The 25,128-nt window shown below is 36.9% G+C and overlaps 1 protein-coding gene across 1 annotated transcript in view; it reads left to right on the top strand.

Annotated features, from left to right (window-relative positions):
* Nucleotides 1-25,128, top strand: part of PDE10A (phosphodiesterase 10A) — a 336,032-nt gene that overhangs the window by 228,130 nt on the left and 82,774 nt on the right. The window contains exon 5 of the mRNA XM_065680432.1: nucleotides 6,924-7,052. Coding sequence (XP_065536504.1) covers nucleotides 6,924-7,052 — 129 coding nt within the window. The remainder of the gene's footprint in view (nucleotides 1-6,923; nucleotides 7,053-25,128) is intronic.

Below are 25,128 nucleotides of genomic sequence, written 5' to 3' on the forward strand. Positions count from 1 at the left end.
TAATTTTTAAAATTTATATTTTATTGTTTAAATGTTAACAGATACAAAATGTTTAGTATTTATAGCTGCTTCCCTTCCTCTTTAAGAAAAACTTTCTTGATACATAAAATCCATGCGATTTCTTATATTGACATGTATACCCTCACAATGTGTATTCAAAGAATTGGATCCTGTCCAGCTGGGTGAAATGCATGTTATATGCAACAAACCCTATTTCTAGGGGTTTGAGGAAAGCAATGACTGCAGTCTTTTACAGTGTAAGTTGTTCTGGGATACAATGCTGAGCCTCCATAAGTATTAGGCTGGCTCATGAATTTTTATCCTTTCTCCCTTGCTTCCCCATGTGCCCCTGGCCTGGGAACCAGAAACTTTAGGTGAAAACTAAAATTCTTGCCTAATCATGAGATTTGATTAAGCTATAATGGTTTGAGAAAAAAGACCAAATACCACAACACTAGTGAAAAAATTACAAGAATTGCTAATGATGTGACTGACTCATGTTGCTAAATGGAGCAGATTTTTAAACATAGCTCTAGGCTTCAATTCTTTTCAGCTCATTGACAGTCAGTTCTGCTTTATACTGAGCTCAGTGAAGCTATTCTCAGAGGAGAGTGCAGTATGACATGGATTAAGAGTCAGAGAGTGGAGCCATTAATTGATTCAGTACTACACAGGTTATCTAATATCTAAGAAATGTTTTAAATATTTTAGGCACCAAAAAATCTGAAAGCAAAAATATAATTTTCAAATGATTTTTGGCGCCTTTTTTTTTTTTTTTTTCTGTGTAAAAGAATGCTGTTGGAGACAGGCTCAAAGGCAAGGAATAATTACTGTTAATTGATGTTTGAAGGAGGTTTTGTGTCTTAGTTTATTTTTTAATTTGGCTATACTTTATCTAGGATAGTAAATAAGCAGCGTGAAGGAGCATTCTTATGTACTGAATTTGGGTTTTTTTAGCTATACTGTTGCATTATCAGAATGGTTCTTGTCAGGGCATTGGCCAAAGCCAGCTTGGGATGTTCCAGGCAAGTCCAGGGAGTTGCTCTGCAGTAGGGGCAGGCCAGGAGTGGTTCCCAGTAGGCAGTCAGCATGTGTTCCTTTTCCAGTTTTTCTTCATTTTTATAGTCAGAGGTCAAGAGAGCTCAACAATAAGTGTGGAGGAAATTATGAGCCACCTGGTTTCATGTCAGTGAACAACCCTAGACATACTCAGTTTACTGGTGTAGACAAGCCCACAGTGTTGCCTTGCAGTACCATTACAATTTAAACCAGTAAAGTGAGTTTCTAAGATGCTGTGTTTGGTATACTTTGTCACATCTGCTCAAGAAGCAGTTTCCCCGTTAAGATAGAAGTAACAGTGATTTAAACTTTTTTTTTTTTCCCCAAAGTGTTGATATTAAGTTATTTTCCAAAGTGTGTTTTGCTGGCGTCTCAAGAAGACAGCAGCATGTAAGACTGTGACAGTGTTTACAGTTTCTGTCTCTCCTAAACCCTAACATAGACATCATGAGGATTGTGGTAATCAGCGGAGTGAATATGAATGCATTTATTACATCAGTCTTACTATTCCATAAGCTGTGTCCACTGTTATGCTTTATTCTTTATTGGTTGTTCAAAGATACACTTCCTTTGAAAACTGTTGTCACTCATTTGAGGCTTCTTGAAAAATATTTGTGCCAGTACCTGCATGCTTGCACAGTATGCTCGGCTGCAACAACAGTTTCCTAATATTCTCTCTGAGTCTTAGTATTTTTAGTATGAGTAATTAGGATTTTTTAGTGCTACAGGCTTATCTTTTTGACTTACGAAGCTGTTTGCTTACTTACACTGGGCAGTGAGAGATTGCTCTGTGAATTCAGTTGATCTCTTTTAAGATTCTGCTGATGTTATCACTAATGAAATGTTGGAGTTGTTGAAACAAAACCTTTACCAGTAGATCAAAAGGGGAATCCAGGCTTGAGCAGGACAGGCAATCATTAAATCAGGCAGCCTGCAATACTCACACTGGCTTCGTATGACACACAGAAATAGAGATACATTGGAAGGTGGTGGTGGTGGTGGGGTTTTTGGTTTTGTTTGGCTTTTAATATAAATACCAACAAGAACAGTCTGTGTAGTTACGCTTTTGAAGCACCAGTGATCTAGTCCTGGTACGCTGTGGTGGTTCGTAATCTACATGAGTAACTATTCCTTTTCAAGCAGCTCTACTAAACTTGCTAAATCATCTTCAGATAAAGGTTTCTTTCTTCTTTACCTTGAGTGAAATGAAACTTGTTTTCAGTCACAGGACCACTGAAAAGTTAGTTATTTGTTGAAACAGACTATCACAAATGGTTAGGTTTCTAGTTTATGTTGAAATTACTGGATTGTGATATTTAGTAAAAATATTTGCATTTTCTACAGTTGGTTTCCTAAAATAAGAAAGGGGAGAAATCCACACATAATTCTGTCTTTAACTATATCTAATTCTTTTATTAATTTCAGTGAAAAAGAAACTATTTCCTGTAGTTTCTGTAGGGAAAAAACCCAAACTCAGACCACTCCAAAACACTCTCATACATACTCTACTGAAAGCCAATGAGTTATTTAAAAGAAAAAAACCACAAACACCACCACTAAAAAAACCAAACTCCAACTGGAAAACACAAAACCAAAATTTGGTAGACTGGCATGAGCTATGCCAAATTAGATTAAAAGCTTAAGCCTCAGGCATATGCAGCATGGAAAAACAGGGCCATTGTTTATTTGGTGGAGTACACCAATGCATCAGTTTATAGAAATACTGTAAGTAAATATGGTTGTTTCTTTCGTATTATTTGATTCATGCTTCCCACGCTGAACAGCCCAGAAAGAGTGTCCTGCCAGAAGGATGGTTCTCTCTGGCAGTAAAATGCCTTTTACTAATCAAGGAGTTGCCTCTTGGGTGCTGTTAGGGGCACAGGATGTCTTCTGCCCTCTGTTTTGGGTTGATTTGCCAATTTTATATCATCCAAGCCTGTAATAAATGAGATACAAAAAGGTAGTAAGGTGAAACACTTGCATAAACCCCAGCATTTATTGAAAAGCTCTATTTCCACGTTTGCCTTAATATATGTAAGCCACAAAGTGCTTAAGCTTCTTCAAAAGGCTACTTTCTAATAATGGCACTTTTTCTTAATGTTAAATTTTGTGAATTTACGATGTGTTCTTGCTGGTTTTGGTTGCAGGTTTTGTGTCTATGGGTGTATTTTTCAACACAGTAGACTAGCACTTGGAAGAACGGATGACTGCCTTAATCTATGTAGAAAATATGTTGAAGTTATTCCTTTTCAACTCTGCAAATATAGTTGTAAGTCCTGTCCTGCTTGCTTCCATCTGCAAATCTGACATTAAAAAAGCACATCTGCACAACTAGATTTAATGAGATAAAGGAGGGTAACTTAAAGACTGTTGTAGGGTTTCATGTATTAGCTACATGAATCACTTTTCCTGATCCTTGGGATCAGTGTTGGGACCGGTCTTGTTCAACATCTTTGTCAGTGACATGGAGAGTGGGATTGAGTACACCCTCAGCGAGTTTGCCAATGACACCAAGCTGTGTGGTTCGGTTGATACGCTGGAGGGAAGGGATGCCATCCAGAGGGACCTCGACACGCGTGTGAGGTGGGCTGATGCCAGCCTCATGAAGTTCAACCATGCCAAGTGCAAGGTCCTACACCTGGGTTGGAGCAATCCCAGGCACAGCTACAGGTTGGGCAGAGAAGAGATTCAGAGCAGCCCTGTGGAGAAGGACTTGGGGGTGTTGGTCAATGAGAAAATGAACATGAGCCGGCTGCAGTGTGCGCTCGCAGCCCAGAAAGCCAACCGTATCCTGGGCTGCATCAAAAGGAGCGTGACCAGCAAGTCAAAGGAGGTGATCCTGCCCTTCTACTCTGCTCTTGTGAGACCTCACCTGGAGTATTGTGTGCAGTTCTGGTGTCCTCAACATAAAAAGGACATGGACCTGCTGGAACAAGTCCAGAGGAGGGCCACGAGGATGATCAGGGGACTGGAGCACCTCCTGTATGAAGATAGGCTGAGAAAGTTTGGTCTGTTCAGCCTGGAGAAGAGAAGGCTGAGTGGAGATTTCATAGCAGCCTTCCAGTATCTGAAGGGGGCCTATAGGGATGCTGGGGAGGGACTCTTCATCAGGGACTGTAGTGATAGGACAAGGGGTAATGGGTTAAAACTTAAACAGGGGAAGTTTAGATTGGACATAAGGAGGAAGTTCTTTACTGTGAGGGTGGCGAGGCACTGGGATGGATTACCCAGGGAAGTTGTGAATGCTCCATCCCTGGTGGTGTTCAAGGCCAGGTTGGACAGAGCCTTGGGTGGCATGATTTAGTGAGAGGTGTCCCTGCCCATGGCAGGGGGGTTGGAAGTAGATGATCTTGAAGTCCTTTCCAACCCTAACTATTCTATGATTCTATAACTCTGTAATGTTAAAGCAGAATTTTCACCCTCAAGTTGCTGAAATTGCAGGATATATGGAATGGAAATTAAGCTCATGATATGGAAATTGAAGTCTTATTTCAGATTATCATTTCATTGAATTTTGATGTGTGTATTACAAAACACACAACCCATAAAGGTTTGAATCCAGGAAATACGTAAATTGAAGTCAAAGAATGCAGACTGCATACATAAGAAAGTTAAAACTATTTCACTGAGAACACAGATCAACCTCTGCAGAATTTCAGTTGCTGATTTTACTAACTTTTTAATTCCTAGTTTCTTAATGGAAAGAAAAAGTGTGTGTTTTTGCAGTCTAAAGTAGCAGGCATTGTGTGACCAACCTGTATTGATCATTTTTCATGCAGAACTTAAATGCAGATACATTTTAATGACTTTATGGTGGTTAACTCTAGTAAATCTTCAAAATACTATGGTCTTTATGAATGACTCTCCAAACATGTTTTCTTTTCAGTTTCTGTAGATATGAAATTAGACTTGCTTACTTTTCTTAGTTGAGCAAATTACAGAGTTACATTAATTAGTCTGAGTTTTCAGTATGTGATGGGGTACGTGTATTGACTGAAAAATCTTTCTGTGTGGCACATGTACTTTTCTTATAGATGCCTTACGATTTAAGTTTACAAACTATCACCTGAGGTTAGGCAATCACAGTAGTGGGGATTTGTTTGGTTTTGCCCTGCTTACTGATTATCTCCTGCTCTTACCAATTTAGGGAGAAACTTTCCATCTTTACTAATGAAAATCAGGATGCTCACTTAGCTCTTTTAATTCAAAGTGATCCAGATTTGGTGATTCTTGCCTATAAGTGGGAAAATTGTTATTTAAGACTATAATATCCACCAGGAGCTGCTGCCTAAGTGGATTAAGAGAAAGAATATATTAGACCAGGTTTGAGCTGGTGGAGGCTGATGTGGTGGGAATGATGTGGTGCAGCTGGTGTGGGGAGAATTGCATATGTGGTTGGTGCTCTGCAGGTGGGAGTTGTTGGCTTGTGTTCTGGTGTTGCTTCCTGAAGGCTTTCATAATAAACATTTGTAAGACATTTTAAAGGTTACAGTCATTGACTAGCATTTAAATTACACCGTTGCTGTTTTCAGCATGTTCTGATACTGCATGAAGCATAAAATAGGTAAACTGTTCTTATTTTATAGCACAAATACTCTCCAAAAGAGGTCAGTGTTATTCAGAGGGCAGTTTCTCGTCTGCTGAACCTACGCTGCTTTCTGTAGAGAATTTACAATTATGTTTATATACACAAGAGGAGAAGGTGTATTTAGTCATTACAGTGGTGTTACCCCTCTTCCCCTCACATCTAATTAAGGCTTTTGTACTCTGATACCTGGTCCCTCTGTGGCAGCCTGGAGCTTAGTCCCACAGGACAGGTGTGCTTCTTTCTTGTCTTCTGAACGCCTTGGCACCCTTGGGTTCACTTTCCTGTGGCCAGTGGTTTTGTTCAGGGTATTTGTGAGGAGTATGATATCTGAAGGGGCATACAAGGAAGCAGGAGAGAGACTTCTTATCAGGGACCGTAGCAATAGGACAAGGGGTAATGGCTTCCAACTTAAACAGGGGAAGTTCAGGTTAGATATAAGGAAGAAGTTCTTTACTGTGAGAGTGGTGAGGCATTGGAACAAGTTGCCCAAGGAACAGGTTGTGGCTGCCCCATCCCTGGCAGTGTTCAAGGCAAGGTTGGACAGAGCCTTGGGCAACATCCCTGCCCATGGCAGGTGGGTTGGATTTAGGTGATATTAAGGTCCTTTCCAAACCTAGATATTCTATGATCAGATTGTAATTGTATGAATTTTGGAATTTATCTATGGTGTGTTATGATCTGAGATTTTGAATCTTGCTTCTTTTTCCAAAATTTATACTGGAGTTTTCTTTTTATTGCAGATATTGTAAAGGCCTTTAATCGACAATTACTTTTATCTCGATAACTCAATTACTAAGGCAACAGAGGCATGCATGTGACAGCAGTTTATATTTCTAAAGTTACTTAAGTAACTCCGATATTTAAACATTGCACTTGATTTCAGCGTTGCATAAGAGTTTTTGTTGCTTTTGCTGCCACTTGCCATGAGAATATTGAATTTGATGCTCTACGAGAAATACCAGCTCACTTCTATCTCCTTCTACCCAATTTCTTTACCAATACATTATCTTGCATATCTTGGAAATAAATACTGTTAGAGTCATAGTCGTGTATTTCTTCTTGGCTGTTTCTCCCAGGTAGTGTTTATGTCTACTGCAGAGGACTTTTTTTGTACAGAGTATCTTGCATGGATATGATCTGCTTCTACTATTTTCTGAATGACAGCTCCTTTTTTTGACTGGATATTGTTCTGTCTGGTTGTTGCTGACATACAGATACTTTTTCATGTGAAGAATTTCATACCAATAATGTAATCAATTAATATTCTCTCTTTCAGGTTTAACAGATGAAAAAGTGAAGGCCTATCTTTCTCTTCACCCCCAGGTACTGGATGAGTTTGTCTCGGAAAATGTGAGTGCGGAAACTGTAGAAAAATGGCTAAAAAGAAAAAATAACAGACAGGAAGGTAAGTACTTTTTCTTTGCAGTTAATATTTAGCTTTTAACAGCTCAGTTCTTGTTTTTAGATTTTAAAAAGGAAAAACCTAGTTTTGGTAAAAGCAGACTGTTATAATATTTATGCCAGGTTCTGGTATTTTTGAAAGGCCAAATAGATTAACAATGTTATTTAATATTTTCAGCCTTCTGACATTTCTATTTTGGAATATACTGGTATTCATTGTAGAGGTTCAGTTTACCCATTTTGAGTTGCAAATACTATTCCACCAACCTGTAATACCTGTTACATTTGTATGTTTTGAGAACTTAATTTGGTTGTCTTGGATTTAAAACTGTTAAGTTTTGGATTTAAATTGTGCAGTATGTCCAGAATGTAAGCTTCAGTAACATACTGGATATACCATCTCAAAACACGTATTAAATCAGTTTTAGATATGAACATTGATACAGAGGTTGTAAAGCAACATGTTGAATTTTGGAGGTATTTCTGTTGGGTTGCTTTAGGTATAATCCCTCACTTACATGCTCAGATAACTGTCCTTATGAGTTGGCCTGGGTTGACAATGATAGTAAATTTTGTGAGATTGTGTGCAGACATAAGATTCATGCAGTTCTAACAATGACGTGGAATATACCAGGTAAAATGCAAAGAAGTAGATTATTAAGAAGGTGACAAAAGAAACACTGGTTTTACTCTATGAATGCATTGCTCTGTGCCTGTCTTCTAAGGTGCTTGGGGTTTAAGTTCTGGTGATAATTCTCATTTGAAATAGAGGAGCTATGTCTATTTACTAGGATATAACAGAGTGTTTTCTGCAGAAGTACAGAAAAAGAAATTGGTGATCAGGGACAATAAAGACTATACTGAGGCAGATTTTTGGTGGTGATGACTAAAGAGGTTACCTGATGGGAGAGTAAAATTATGTAGCAATAGACCACTTGTTTACTACTTTCTTTGCAGTTTACAAACTGCAGCACTGCAGGATGTCTGTCATTATAATCCACAAATGCAATCAGAAAAAGAGTATTACAAATTGAGTGAATAAGTCATGACAATGCTTTTAGTAGACAGAAGAGAAGAAATACTTTGATGTTACAGGAAACAAATACTACTTATTTTAAAGAACTATATTCCTGTGAAAATTATAATTTTCTCTAAGATGCTTGAAATCACTACGAGAAGTCAATGCTTGTTTGAAATAGTTTATAGTCTGGGTCAAGGATCTTGATGCTAAAAATAAATGAATTCTTTGGATAAGATTCTGGCTTCAAGAAGCTTATATTGTTTAGTGGAATTTATTGTCATTTGCTCAAAGTTTACCCTTTTTGTGAGGGAGAGGGGAGGTGACCTGAAAACACATTTTTGTGAAAGTGCTCATGAAATCTTTTGAGCCGACTGCAAAGTAATGGCTGACCATTGTCTTCCTAAAGTTTAACTTCACTAAATAGCTGCAGTGGTGTGATTTGTCCATTCTTTTATTAAACTTTAAACTTCTGTTTTACGGCTCACTCTCCCCAAACTGTTGGACTAAAAGTGTCAAGCAATAATCATGCTATCATTATCATTCAGCTTTATATCTGTTATGAAGTGGGTCTTTGTCTTCCCTGCTGCTTCCTTTTTTCTGACGTTGATCTTTAAGGTGGCCATATTTATCACACTAAAAGTAGTTATGCAAATGTGGCTTTCTTAGTGTTGGATTTCTAGATGAAAATAAGCAGAACTAGATTTAAAACTACACTTGCAAAGTGAAAAAGAATAATTTAAATTAATTTAGTTTATAGAATTAAAAGGATACTGATTAGCCTTATCTGTGATTTTCTTCTAGAAAGACAAAGTCTATAGTTATATAAAATACCTCTGATAACAAAACATCTTTATTTGTCAGAATGAAGTATTTTAAAGAAAGAAACTTACTAGATTATGTCCTCAGTTCGTGCTATGTATGTACAAATCCTACTGTCTGAGTAATGGTGTCAGTGAGAAATGAGAAGATGGAACTGATTCTTCTGATGTCAGCGTGGATCTGTGGTGACTTAAAGTGAATATTTACCCTAAGTCTCTTTACATCCATAGGGGTGTAATTTTCCCTTTATCCCTCTTGCTTTGGTGTAGTCTACTTTACAAATGTTGACATTATGCAACATGATACAGACAGGAAAATAAGCTTTGTTTTTATTAGACAGTTGCCAGGCAGGCAAAATGCTGTTTTGAGATCTCTGGCTTAGTGTCTGTACTCTTATACATTGGTGACGCAGAACAGTAATTAACCTATATGCAGAAATTGTGTCCTGCCTGATTTACAGGCATCCAGCTGTGTGTACTCTTCAGCCAGAAGTCAAAGGGGCCTGCAGCCAGGGTAGTTTATCTGAATTTCATTAGCATGAACATGAGCTGAAATGTCTGATTCGGACTTAAATGAAGTAAAATTTATCTGTGACTGAGTTTTACTGAAATACTTACTTTAAATGGATTTTTGGTTTGTTTTTTTTTTTTAAAGCTTGAAGTGTTGAAAAGGGAGGCAATCAGTAAATACTCCAATGTTTAAGGTAGAAATAGTTCCCAAAATATCATGCAATATGTCATCAGAGTGTACCAGATATATCTTGTGTTATCACAGTAAATGTTAGATTGAAAGTCACTCATGACAAGTTGATGGTGATCTACCTGGGATTATAAGTTGTTTTTTATTTATTTTATTCTTTTATTTTTTTTTTTATTTTATGTAGTCATGTTGGAGTTTTTGGGTTTTTTTTGGTTTTTTTTTAGTGTATTGGAGAAAATCTGCAAAGGCAGCACAGGGAAGGAATGTTGCTCATACTGATATCTGGATATTCTCTTTTTGAATCCTGACTATATTCTACCAATTAAATACATGCTCAGAACATACCCAGGCCTTATATTATTGTGCATAGCATTTCTAAACAGTTCTATTTGTACTAAACTAATGCTCGAGTTTTAAATTTTCCATATCCAGATCATAGCTGAGTTATGCAGGACTCTGAAATTGGAGCACAAACTGGACTGCTTCTCATGCAAAGAAAGTATTTTTGATTGGCTTTTGCAAGCAAAAGTTAACCAAGTAAGAGGTTGCCTTGATAAAAGAAACATAAAAGATATTTCTGGGTTAATTTTAATTCTTCAAAGTCATTTTCGTATTAGCTAATGAAGAAACTTGTCTACATATTAAGCCTACTACTTGTAGTCTGAGGTTTGGTCTGTACTTCATGCATTATGTCCTTATGGGATGGTGTATGAAGTTTATAGGTCAGAAAAACCTCTTAATAAAGACACAGTAAGAAGTGTCTTTGTTTGATCTCTAATCTTTCTTCAAGTGCTGCTGTAAGTTAGACCAATAAGACATGTGATCTTGCTTTAAATATTCGTTAAAGGTACCTCTAGATAGAAGGTGATTTTTTTTCAATGGACTTTAAGAGTTAATCTGCCAGAAGGAGATCTTTTCTTTTCCAGATTCCTAGATACAATACTCACAAAACTCGAATGATGTCCTCTGTTTGTCCTTTTCCATAACATTCAAGCAAAAATAACAGATGATTGTAGCAAGAGCCATAAGATTATGAAAGTTTTGGGCTCTGCTGGATAGATCCTCGTCTCCCAACAAATTTCTCAGAAAAATATTTAAAGATCTTAATTATATCATTTGAAAGTTCACAGCCACAACAATAAGAAGAGGCTAAGCACATTGATTATAAGTGATATACACATTTTTGCACTTCCAATAGTGAATTTCACAGGTGCCTTTCCTAATTTTTTAGTGGTGTTCTGGTGTAGGAAGACAGGGCAAACTATTGGCAGAGGGTTTCTAAGGGAAAAGCTGCATGTATCCCCTCTTGGTCTGTAGGAGCAAAGTTATTACTTCCCTAAGGGGATGGCCCTCATGTTCATCAAAATGCATGATCATGTGCTTAATTAGTGCTGAAACTGGACACATTACAACAGCGTTATCCATTCTTTTCTTCCAGCAATATGTGCCAAAACCATTTAAAGCCATGTATAGTGGGGACTTAAGGTGCTTTTCTACTATGAAAATGCTCTTGTTAAGTAATTCTTAAATAGTACTTTTTTAAAGTTTTAAAATGGAAAATTGTATATGGAATAGTACATTTGGTATGCAATATGGCACTGATTATGCAAGGTCAGAAGTTAGTCTGTTAAGTGCAGCGGACTTCCTGCATTTACAGGAACCCAAAATTTCATAACTGACCTGTTTTAAAAAAGTGCAGAAAATAGGAAATAATTGGTTAATATAATGTTAGTGTGATATTGCTGTAATGTTTATTCAGCATGTGTAGTCCTCAAGAAGACATGACATAATTTTTCCTGGGCTTTAAAATAGTCTTATTGTAAGTCCAAGATATTGCCATCCTAATACTAGTATTTCCATTTACTGACTTCATAATGTAATACCATGCTGTAACCTGCTGTACGTTCAAGCAAGAAGAGAATATATTATGTAATGTGACCAAAATATTTAGCATTTTCTGATACTTCTGTACATGACTTGTTGAAACTGAAAACGTATGATATTACGTTTGAAGTAATTTTGCATATATTGTTTTATGGACTGTTGATTTTTCCTGTTACACTTGCCTGTATCCATCAATTTCCTGCCCATTAAATACGTATTTGATAGGTAGGCTATTGGTAGCATGATCCAAATGATTAAATGGGTGTATTTGTTTTTTTCAGTTAAAGGATATGTGTGATCATTCAAAGTACTTGGTTTTCATTTATCATTACACAACAAATCTGAGTGGAATTAATGTAAGCAGTCTGTCTGACTGCTGTATAAAATGTAGTTCTTCATTAGCTATTTACACCATGAGAAAATCATGCATTTATCTCATTCTTGTTTTATTTCTTGTGAAGCAAATGTGATAACCGTGTATGGGTTCGAAATTCAGATTAAGCCACAATTCTGTCCTTTAGCTCAGCCATTTAGCTTTTCATTTTTTTCCCTCTCTTTTCTACTATAAGCCCTAGAATTGACAAAGATGGCAGTCAGATTTGGTGCATTGAATGGCTTTATGGATCGGAAGAATAGATCTGTGGCAAAAAACTTTGTCCTACCCAGACTTTGAGACTATATACAGAGAGAGAATTTGTTTACTAGTCCTTCAAAGTTAATACTAAAATTGTGCTAAGCTGCATCACAAAGATCTAAAAAGAGTTCAACTGGAAACAGCTCTTTTGTGGTGCTTCAGTTTCAGATATTAAGATATTGGCATAATGTGCTTTAAAGTTTGATACATTCCTGTAAGGGAGAAAGTAGTGAGTTTTGGAGAGATGTTGATGTGTGCTTCTATTTAGGGAGTATGTCTGTACTTATTGTTAAGCAGTACTGAAGTATATATTTCCACAGTAAATCATACTTATTCCTTTATTTAGTTTTTGAAATAGGGAATTCATTCCTGATTTTAAATGATGCTGTGTAGAGGAATGTTATTTGTGCTTTAGCTTAGATTATTAAAATACCTGTTCTGTAGTGTAGTAGCTGTAGCACTGTAGATGAAGGATACTCAGAAGCTGGAGACTATCACTGTTGTGATTCTCTACAGATTGCTGCAGTTCTGACATCTTCCCAACCTAGGCGAGAGGAACCAATATGGCAGCATGTTAATTACCTCCTTGATTTATAGCTAGGCTGTCTTAATATTTCATTGGTGCTGCAGACATGCTGTTTAATTCTGATGCAGCCCTGCTTTGCTTGTGTTTGTGATATCCAGGCAGGCAGCAAATACTTGGCAAAAAGCTAGAGTGAATGTGGGAATGATTTTGGTAATGCACGACTTGCACCATAGATACTGTTGCAGCAGCTCTTCGTGCTTCTGATTACCAAAACCCACTACTTACATATTTTGATGCCTGCTTTGAAGATTTTTTTTCTTTAAATAAGAAAGGATGAATCCTCCAGTCCCATTCGCCCTAGTATAAGTGGCATAATTGATTGTCCTGTTCTTACTCTTCCCTCAGTAAAAAATCCCATTAGTAAAAAGGATATATAGATCAGGAATTGTTTTAATGTACAGAAATATTGAGCAGTGGCCTCTTGGTAGATAATACAGTGGTCTTGACTAATAATGTTTGGTTTTGTTTTTTTTTTCCCCAGTATGTATCTTTCTGTTGAAGCAGTTATTGATTTTAGTCTTTGTGATTTGAATGGTCATCCCTAGCAAACTCCAAACCCCTACAAAAATAAGCTTGGTATGTTAGCTAAATATGGGTCTTGATTTTTTTTCTTCTAATTTGATGAAGTAAGTGAGAGTTTATTGTCTAATTTTTTTGAGTGGGTTAGGTGAAAGAGGAAATTTTTCTGTTTTTCTGGAGCTCTCCTTCATATTTAGAATAGTTTAGATGGTCAGAGGTTTGCAGAGGGTGGTCCATTAATGATGAGATGCTTGGCCTTGGAAGTAGATGTCACTGCTTGGTCTGAGATCCCTCTTGAACTAATCATGCTAATCAAATTATATCTAGAGCAATTATTCTCAACGTGTACTTAAATTGATATTTGCTGTGTCTTTGTTAGGCTTGAATTAAAAGTCTATGCTTTTTTTTTTCTCTCTGAAAACTGGATCATATTCTGCCTGTATCTGCTACATTAGAAAGTAAACAGCCTGTGATTTTTCTAATTTCCCAGTCTTTAAAGTACATCAGGGCATGGAGCTTCTTTTCTTCCTGAGAAGCAGGTTTCTCATTTTTTAAGTTGTTCCTTATCAGTTTACATTTTGAAACTTTCCGGATTATCAATGTCTTCTATAAAATGTGGGTAGCGTAAGAGAGAGAGTATTGCAATAATGGGTTCATGAGTATTGCGTGCGATACAAAACCATTTCCCTCCTATGCAAGACAGTACTCCTTAACATTCTCTGGCCCTGCTGCTCTTTGCTCTCAGATTGTTTCCCTCTTGTGCACAGGACATTTGGTTTTAGAGTAAAAGTGAAGCCATAAAATAAATAAAAAAATATATAAATAATCTCTCACTAGTTGATGAACAAGCTCCATTCTCATCACGTGTGGAGACTGTATACCCATGTAGGCAACGCTTTTCAATAATGATTATTTATGGTGATGTAAGCTAACCTGTTTTACCTGCATTAAAATGGAGTATGAAGATTCCCATGGGCTGGAAGCTGAGAAAGCAATAAATTAGAACAGGGGAATAGTCATTAACTTTTATGGGACAGTAGCTTTTTAATCCAAGTACAAAAGTATTAACTTGGGAAATGTTGGCTGGACAAGGCCTCTAATCATTGACCCATGAGGATCAAAAGACAAAATGTGAACTAAGTATATATGTTAACATTGCTTATTCTGTCCATTAAATGAGATTTATATCTTTGATAAAAGCAAAGTATGTGGTTGTGCAGTTTAATAGTCTATTGAACTACATGGGCACAAAGAAAGGATGATTAACATATTTATTCATGGATGGTCTGTATGTGAGTAGTGAAAACAGCTTAGCAAACTTCTTGATATGTTGTCCATATATAATACATGTGTAAACGTTCTGCCATCTCTTTTATCTCTGAGAAAGTAAAGGAAGTCCCAAGGATGACTGAAAATATATCCTTTTCTGTGAGGATGGCTAGTTGGGTATAAATGATAATGCTGTACTCCATAAATGGATGATTTTATATTTCTCTGTGTGGAAGCAAATAATGGTATTTGCCTTAACCTCATATTTGCTACTAGTGAAGATTTTCAGCAGATAGTGAACTTCTGAAACTGCTTTGTTATCTTAAGACTTTAAATTTAGGTTGTAAAGACAAAAAAGCGCAGACATCAGTATATTCATAGTATGGGCATAAGGAAGATTTACCAATTTTCAGTGTCATCCTATCGTGATTTAGCTAATGATGATGGTAACTTCATCCTTCAAGTGTGATTAGATAGAGTTGTAGACTAGTTGTCCTGTTGTTGTCTATCACATTTAGTGCATGTGATTGATTCAAAGAGTGTGCTTTTCGTGGTGAGTCATAGATATGATTCAAAGAGTGTGCTTTTCATGGTGAGTCATAGATACTCATTGTATTTATCTCAATGGTCACTGGTAGGTCAAGTGCTTTGAAGATGCAGCTTTGTCCAAAAATGATTTCTTCATTCTAAGCATAATTAATTAAATCCTGGCAATTAACTTTCAATTAGATGATAAACTACTTTTTCCTTCTGTTTTTCTTTTCTTTCTTCAGGTACAGGTATTAGAGAAAAAGTCCTCATGTATATTACTAAGTTGCTAAAAACTGGGAAGTGAACTATAGGAATGCCTAGACAAATTTCCCTCATCAGCAGTCTGAGAGGGATTTTCATAGGCTCTCTGGAAAAATGAATGCATACTAGGATAAGCCAGTGTGCCCAGGCAGCCAAGAAGACCAAGAGCATCCTGGCTTGTATCAGAAATAGTGTATCTAGCAGGACTAGGGATGTGACTGTCCTCCTGTATTTGGCACTGTTGAGGCCGCATCTCGAGTACTGTCTTCAGTTCTGCAAGAAAGACATTGAGGTGCTGGAGTGTGTCCAAAGAAGAGCTACAAAGCTGGTGAAGGGTCTTGATCACAAGTCTTACGAGGAACAACTGAGGGAACTGGGGTTGTTTAGCCTGGAGAAAAGAAGGCTCGGAGGACCTTGTCACTATCTACAGCTACCTGAAAGGAGGTTGTAGTGAGTTGGGGGTTGGTCTCTTTTCCCAAGTAACAAGCAATAGGACAAGAGGAAAGGGCCTCAAGCTGCATGAGGGGAAGTTCAAATTGGATATTAGAAAACATTTCTTCACCAAAAGGCTGCCTAGGAAAGTGGTGGAGTGACTTATTTAAAAGACATGTAGATGTGGAACCTGGGGACATGGTTTAGTGGTGGACTTGGCAGTGCTGGGTTAACAGTTGGACTTGATGATCTTAAAGGTCTTTTCCAACCTAAACGATTCTATGATCCCGTGATAAAGTTTCAGATGTACTGAAAATTAAAGCCAGATGCATAGAGCCTCAAAAGAATCTCATAAAGCAGGGTAATTGAAGAATAAAGTATTTGGATAAAAATAAATTTTGACTGATCTTTGCCTCTCAGGCCAAGTTGCATGATACGAATGACATTTACAAGGCTAAACTAGTTTCCCTTCATCCCAAATAGGATGTTGCTTCCAAACAACCTCCTGGAATGGTCCTGGTCAGAGTGCTAGTCCTCTCATCTCAGCCCAAATGTTGTTTTCGGAAAGTGCAAATTGGCAAGGTGCAAGCCATGCTGTGGGTGCAAACAGTTAATTGGGTACTAGTGATGTTCAAGCCCAGTCTCCGGCCCTATTTCCTCTGATAGGTTAAGCTTAGCCTGAATTAGCTAGTGCAGCTTAAGGAGCGATGCTGAGAATGTAGTGAAAAAGCCATTAGAGCTTAGCAGCAGATAGATAGTTCAGCCAAATGCAACCAAACAGGAAACATTGTTAAGTCATTGTAGAAATTTGCAATTATTGTGAAGGTCAGATGTTCTGTACAGTTAATGTCACCTTCTCAGGATACATAGACGAGCAAAGATGACCAGATGTGTAGAAGTCTAAAATCTGTATTTCTGAAAGCTCAAAAACCAAGCAAGAAAGTAAATATTTTTTTAACATAGATCTTTTTGTTGATCCAATATGTGATAATGTACCAGTTCTCTCAGTGCAGCCAGGCGGACCATGAACTGTTTGACTAGTAATGTGTGAGGGCTGGGGGAATCATTTAACCTGACTTTGTCATTGGAGAATGTATTCAGATAACAGCACACTGAGTTTAACTACGTTTAATTATTTTTTAATCATTTAGAAAATTTGAGTTAAATGAGTGACTATCGATTGAGGAACAGGAGGAGATTATAATCGTCTCTGGATCTGAGAGGGATGGATCTTTTTCGGTGGAACTCTTAAAGCTTAGGTGTAAGGTTTTGTGGGAAATCACAATGGGTCATAAAACTGGTGTCAACTGGTGTTGAGTAAATAACAGGTATAAATTTTATTTGTAGAACTTGTCTTCTTTAACCATCAGGACTGAAAAGCTAAAAAAGGACTAGTTGTTTAAAGAATAATCTTTTCTCAACAGTAATGTTGAGTTTGTGTTCTATATAAATTCCATGCAGACATTTACATCTATTGAACCAAATATATGACATTTGAGGATGGTCATTTAGTGTCTATAGATCTTGTGCTCTTTTATAGGGCTCTTGTTGCTGTGGTTAGCAAGGCCTGAATTTTTTGCACAGACCAGCACATCCAATTCAATTCAGCCACAAAAAGACCCCCACTCCTGATAACAGTATTACCTCTTTATAAAGCCTGCCTTGCGTGTTATCTTTACACTGTTACAACTTCTTTGGTACTGCCAGCAAACTGAGGGTGATTCTTCATTCTGCAAAAAAACTGAGCTGTGAAGTTTTATAATTATGATTGTCACAATGAAGACAGTTGAGAGATTTACCTGTTTCATGACAGCAGAACTGAAAGGCACCTTGCAAAATGGATTGGCTACAGATTTGAAACAACAGGACGTCCCTTTTCACACAAGCCATGCCTAAATTGTGAGCTCATTAGTATGAGCTATTTTAGATGTTAAAAATGTAAATGGGTTCAAAAAGTGATTAGACACATTCCAAGGAAGAAATACTTCATCAAGAGCTGTTACATACTATGATCCTGATGCAGCCTCCAGCTGAGAGAATTCATAAGCATCTGATTGCTCTGAGGACATACTGGAGTAAGTATACTCCGTGTATCTGTAGTCTGTGCTCTATCTCCTTTTCATACAGTGTAGTTGCTTCATCTTTTTTTCATAACAAGCTGTTCCTAGCCATTGTCATAGACAATGAACTCGACTAGATGGACTTTCAGTTTAGCAGAGTGGTGCTATTCTTCCCTATCATTATGGTTCTGCTGCCTCTCTGGGATTTATATACCATCCATTGTTAGAATTGTGAGTCAAGTTGTCTTAATATCTCATTTGAATATGCTGAAAAAGAAATTGTGTTTTTATATTTAACACATTGTTTATGGCTCTTTTTAGAAAACCTGCAAAAGGTCTTTCAGTTGCAACACTAAAGTATCTTTCAAACCCTTTGGAGATAGCACCTTATCCAGACTCATGTTGCTTAGCTGCAGTACTGAGCTAAATCATTTTATTCTGTATTCCAACCTGCATTATACAGAGATACCCATAAGAAATGATTGCAAATCTTCTTTGACTTGCAGAAAAAGAGGTTAATTCTTCTCCAATTGAAATTGCTGAGTAACACTGAGCAATAGAATAACTTTTTTTTTTTTTTTTAATGCAAACTGGTGTGTTTTGTATGCTTGTCTAGTTGTTCAGCTAACAGAAGGGAGCTCTTTTACAGGGTTTCTGGTCCTCACCCCAAAGTGCTATGGTTTCATTTTATTATAGGAGTGAAAGGGAGAGGGGTGATTGTGTCAATGGGGTGCAAAGGTTAGGAAATTAATAAGACACAATTCAATAATAGGCATGGGAGGATTAATACTAGGAGTGGAAGTGTGCGAATTTTTGAAGGATTTATCATAATTGGGTGTAACAGTGGCATTAAGTTTTGGTGACTGGAGTGGGGAAGTGACAACAGACTTCTAACTATTATACTAATTCAGTTCAAGTGGGTTCACTGTGAGCACTCAGAAATGTCTTCATGGAGTGCATCAGGTATTTGCATAGCAATAGAGAGGTTGGGCACTGATTTTACATTTACTGTGGAACACTTGTGGAGGTTTATCAAAACAACTTTTAAAACTGGTAACTACACAGTGACCCATCTTTTTGAATCAGAGCTGTCATGACCCATACAGTGGATGCCTCTTTAGGACATCTTTTTAGACCCTCTAGGTCTTTAGGAGCTTACTTCATTTTCAGTTACTGGAATGTGCTCTGTTTGCTTTGTATAACCTAGGAAGCTGTGTCATTGTGACACCTGGTGGCTTACCATCACATACATGTTTCATGGTATATCATATAAATGTGTTTTAGGAATATTCTTGGTTTTCCATATTACTTCTTACTTTTCTTAAGCAAAATTTTAATTCTACAAATGGTAGTGTGTTTTTACAGGCATGAACTATTACCAGATGTCTTTTCCAACTGTTCTCTGGCCAAACACATTTTTATAGAACAAGAACTCTTACCTTCCCCTCTGCTAACATGCTTGTGTTTCTCAAAAAGCTTTGCTTCTTGTGGGTCATCAGTGAGAGTAAATCTCTGATGTGTATGAATGTTTGGGGACCTGTTGTAGCAGCCAATTATATACACCAAGTACAGTGAAAATGGCAGCATATAACATAGGAAAAGGGTATTATTGCAAGTCTTTTCACATTTTTTCTCCCTATCAAAAACCCTTGGTTGCGCTGATTAATAACAATTATCAAATTACAAATCAGCATGGTTTGAGCAGGTCTGAAAACAATTTAGACTCTTAAAAATGTTTGTCTTTTCCATCACAATAGGTGGCACAGGGCAGTATTTGAGAGTCACAAAAACATAGAAAATCTCAGAAATACTGGTGTTTGACCCAGTCCAGTCCAGCATCATTTCCCCAGTGTTTTCAGACCTGAATACTGATGAATGGACCACTGGCCCATGATGGCAATTTTGTATTTCACAAATAAGTCTATGGTTTGAGAGTGGATGAACTCGAATTTTGGAATATGTGCTACAAATGTATGTTTCCTCACAGAAAGGTGTATTTAAGTGTTGTCAAGTTTGGCACTTAAATATAGGGACATAAATAAGAGGCTTTAAAACACACTTGGAAGAAATTCACCAAACATATGCTTTTTATCCATATGGTGTAGATTACTTGGATATTTTCTTTGCATTATAACAGTGACGATGGTGTTCCTGTTCACAGATGTGGATGACATGTCATCATTCTGAACTTGTCATTTGTTAGTTTATGTAGCTGTCCATCAGCTAATTATCTGTATAAATGTGTATAAAATCTTGGATAAGTATCTTAATACTTGAGTTATACTTGTTTTTCTATACATTTGTGATTCATCTTAATATATTAGGTAAAGTCTTGTTTCAAGTAATCCGACATTTTCACTGAAAGTTTTCTAAATGCCAGAGTTTTCTAGTTGAGTTTTTGAGGAGCTCTATCTGCTATAGACTATTAAGAAATTACTGCCTTTTTCCGTTTGAGTGCCACTATGTAGAACATCTTCAGGCATTTAAATCAACACCTACTTAGATCAGCATCAGCTTCTTTGTACCTTGTTTGACTTTTGATAAAAGGGCAGAATGAAGCCTGTGTTCCTTAATTTTGTCTACCTCCCTAGACTTGTGGGTTTTTTTTTTTAATATGTATATAAATATATTTGTGTAGTTCTAAGATTGTTGGGAGTTACACGATTTTTAGTAGGTTTTCATTTTGAGTTCTTCCATTCCTCTTTATATGTCACAGTAATGGAATGATTTCCCTTGGTTTCAAGGTTCTTTCTCTCTTGATCTGTCCAAATCACTCAGACATGGCTGAGAACACATCTTCCAGTGTTCTTTCTGAAGAATGGATTTTCTTGAAGAGTTCAGAAATGGAGACACTTCTGTAAAGCCTTTTTTTCTACAGCAGTTAGATGAGATTTGCCTCTGGTCCAGGGAGTGGGGGGCTTTCTGACTGATACCAAGCTTTATTTAACACAGCTTTGGTGAGTTTTGACCCTACCTCTTAGAAAATAATCTTTAACAAGGGCTCCTGTCATTACTGTTTTCATATGCTTGAGGCTTCATCTGTACTTCTCAAAATGTTGCTGTGGTAAGTGACAGGGGCATACATTTCCATAAAGAGAATGAAGTAAAAGAAGGGCAGGTGTTTCTTCATTCTCACTAGTCCTTCTTTCAGGACTTTTGTGTCAGATATCACTTTGGTTTTTGAAAATGAACATGTCTGGGATGCAGACCTGTAGGAGGAACTAGTGAAAACTGGCTTGGTAACTTGCATTTCCTCAAGGAAACAAACAGATGAGAAATCTAGAGAACAGTATCAACTTTCTGTTCCAACCTTCCAGTAATCCTATTATCATTTCAGTCTGATCTTTGAAAATACCTCTGATTATTTGCAAGAGAGGGCATATTTAATTAACTGTTTTTCATCTGTCATCTTTAATCTTCACAATTTCTCCTTTTAGTGGTTGCAGAAAGTATATCTTGAGTTCCACATACATACATACAGACAGGGAAAAAACCCACCACATAGGTCCAGTTAATTTCATGAATTCTACTAGGAAAGCCTAGGTTTATGCAAAAAAAGAATGTATTTTTTGCAAAGAAGAGATATCTGGAATTCTTTGTGGCAAGTTGAAATGACTAGTTTCTTGTGACTGCAAGAGAATACATGCTGAACAACCTTTTTTTCGAGTTGATCATACAAAGGTCTTGTTGTTTTGCTCCTAAACCTCATCTAAAGATGAAGTCTCTGTGACTTTGGCCAGAAAGATATTGTATGTGAAGAATAGTTATGTTAAAGAAATTGTCAGTACCTAAGCATTTACTCCTGCCTCTCATACTAAATTTGTGTCTGAAGAACTTTTGTAGCTTTTTTGTAAATCCTTATCTTAGTGAGTCCTTGTTCAAATTCAGAATCTTACAAATTTTCCACTACTGATTTTAGTATTTGCTAGTAAAACTACTGCTCTGAAGATTAGTATTTCAAAGACATTGTAGCATAATATGTGAAAAATGGAGCTGCTCTCTCAGTAGAGAAGCTTAAGAAATAGCTTACCTCCTTATCCCACTCAAGCTTTTTGTAAACATCCTTGGCTACATTCCCAGTAAAGACAGGAATATGAAGCAGTTTTACCTAGTGGTTTCTGTAAGGATCCCGTTATGTACTGAAACTGGAGCCCTTTGGGGTAGCATAGGACAGATAAGAAATGGACAAAATCAAGGGGAGTAGATACACTTGGACGAGTGAAAGGAAGAGTGGCTTATATAATGTGTTGGTAATGGCAGGCTGAGACACCCATCGCTTTTGACTGATTAACAGCTAATAAATCTCAACAAATACAGAGTATTTATTGTTCGTTTTCATTTACTTGCTGATTTTCATTTCCAGCTATTAGATTGATCAGGTAGGATGCTAGAGAGCCTGGATTTCTTTGGTCTTAAAGAAAATATAATTCCCAGAATATAACAAGTTGTAATTCAAGTCATAAGTACTATTTGTATTAATATTAGCAGTTACGTTAGACAGCCTAGAGTTTCTAAAAGAATGCTGCAGTTTTATACTTGTGTTGAGGTTATGGGAAATCCTTTTGTACGTCAAAATAAAGGACACTATCGCTAAGTGCTGTATGGAATGAAAAATAAGTCTAATGACTAATATTTTAAAATAGAACTGAAGCATTTAATCAAGAGTTTTTGCTTGTTTTGATAACTACAAAATGATGTTTTATGGAAGAACACAGCCAAAAAGAATTATTTTAACTACAGAACCCTATTTGTTGTGCTGTGTTTTCGTTCGATCAAATTATGTACAGTACGGTTATAACTAGCTTTGACCACTTGATAGATTAAATTGAAAGGTTATTCTTTAGACTCCAAATAACATACCAATATGTTTCCAATGTGAATGTGTCTCTGGGGACAGAACCCAGTCTGCACTACATGGCTGACTGCCAAGTCTTTCCAATAGAAAGCCAGGTATTATTTTCTGATTTTACTGCTGCATCCACCCTTTTGTGGCATTCAGTCATAGCTTTTTATTTTATGGCAATCTTTTGTATTAGATATTCCCAAGAATAAATTTTCTCTATGCATGTAGGTCATACTTCTTCTGACCCAAAACTGGAACAGATAGACTTATTTAATTCCTAAAGCGTCTTTATAAAAACTGTAGTCTCTAGCTGGGATTTTTCTTGGAAGTGGACAGTTTTTTCCCCTGTCACTGGTGTTGTAGGCATATCTGATACAATTTCATTGCCATACTACAGTAGGCAAGCAAACAAAAGAAATTAGTAGTTTTGGATTCCTTCACTGTACCTGGGACTCTAGTGGAAAAAGAAAGAAAGTAATGCTACAGCATAAATCAGTAATTGGAATCACAGGCATCTTTATAGAATGAAGTTAGAGAATCTGCCAATGTGCTGTCAAAGTGAGTTTCTCTACATGGTTGTTTTCTTCTGGAGATTTGACTAAATCAAACCCAGGAAGCTAACAATAATTCTAAGTCTTAATCTTCTTCCTCTCTTGAATGTTTCTAGAATTTTGTATTCTAAAGAGTAAATCCCAAATAATTTAAATGCAGAATGGACCAACAGAAGCTGCTCAGTGGTATGACTTAGCTGTGTTTGTCTCAAATGTCAAAGCAGTGTTTCAAGATTTGAAGATAGTAGCGTGAATTCTTACCTAAGCATTTCTCTGCTTGCTGTACACATATCTCAAACATATTTAAATTTCTTATTCTTTCCAGTAATGTGCTATAGGAAACTAATAAATAGAAACAAATGTTGATGTAGGTAATTGTACCCTTTAAATAGAAGAACCCATTAAAGCTAGACATCTCTGCAACTGCCACATTTCACTAAAGAGGATGTGTGTCTGTCTGTCTCCTGCCTGAAGGTAGCCATAAGAGTATTTTTTTATTAAATATGAAAATATTACATTTGATGGAAGTTGTTATGCTCAGGAAAAAATAAATTAAATATTTAACAACCATCTCAGCAAATACAACTTCCAGTTCTTCCTTAAGAGTCTTCAGAAACTCCGGCTTTTTCAGTAGGCACCAGCTAGTCTTGAATATCCCAGTCATTAAGAAACTGAGATGCTAATGAGTCCTGTGTGCTCAGGCAGTATTTACTCAAGCCAGAAACTTGGTTCCCAGGAAATAACTCTCTGGTTGATCTAAACCTGTACTCAGCTTCTATCCCTGGGTGTGGATATCCAGCCTTTCCCTTACACTGGTCATGTGCTTATGTCATTGTAGATTTTATCTACAGTTCACTTAGTTACTGTCGATGAAAACTGCCCCAGGGGGAAGAGTGCAGAGGTGGCAGTTCCAGCCTGAGTTGGTTTCTGCCGGTTGGTTTTCTGGGGCTGTCTTACAATTCTTCTCCAGGTAGGTTTAACTCTTCAGAACGAGGCAGTTTCAAGTATTCTAATCTGAGATTGCCTCAGTTGTAGTTGGTTAATAGGCACTCACTGGCAAACAGTGGGTAAATTTTGGGTCATGGGTACATAAAGGGAAAAAAGGAAGTGCCATACAATTCTTTAAATGCTGTGAAAAAATGCACATTTCAAAACAATATACATCTCCCTCTGAATCATTTTCTGTGTAGGTATCAAAGTGAGGACTTTCCAAGAGTGACGTGTTAGACTGGAAAAAATATGCTGAGAGTGGACAGGGTGCTTGAAGGAGTTAAACCTTAACATAGATTGTGCTAATAAAAATTACAGAGAGAAGTGGTGCACATCTGAGTAAATCAGCACATATGGGAACTGGTATGTATTAGTTTGGAGTGAAAGCTGAATTTTCAGCATGTTAGCTATCTCTTTTTATAGTGAATCCATTTTGTCACATTTTGAAGGTGACAGGAATTTGCATCTTTTTCAAGTAAATTAGAACACTAACAGACACCACTTTACTGTGTCAAGATGTTGCTGTGGCTGGAAGAATGGCAATAGAAAGTAAGACAAGCAATTACAAATCGTACGATTCCTGGGTGAATTCTGTGTATGCTAATAATTCCAGACAATGAAGACAACAGCAGATAAAGCATCTCAGGTATCAAATAAGCCAGTTTGGCGCAGCATTTAAAAGCACTGACATGTGCTTAGATGCATTTGGCTGACCTTTTGTTTGTTTTCTGGGAACATCACCAGAGAGAATAAGATTGAAATTTCTGTGGGATATATTTCTACAGTAATTTAATTGTTTATTGTATATCATAGAATGAATTTTACATATATGTTTAAAGAAAAGTAAATGTAGTGAAATGAACAGTCTTTTTCCCTCTCAGCTGTCTTATAGACTGAAACCCTTTGTATAGAATTCAGGCTCAGAATGCATGGAGTAACTTGGAAGTGACCCTGGAAAATAAAGTGCTGTTTTATGGAGTT

Source organism: Lathamus discolor, chromosome 5, assembly GCF_037157495.1.
Source record: "Lathamus discolor isolate bLatDis1 chromosome 5, bLatDis1.hap1, whole genome shotgun sequence".
Classification (NCBI taxonomy): domain Eukaryota; kingdom Metazoa; phylum Chordata; class Aves; order Psittaciformes; family Psittacidae; genus Lathamus; species Lathamus discolor.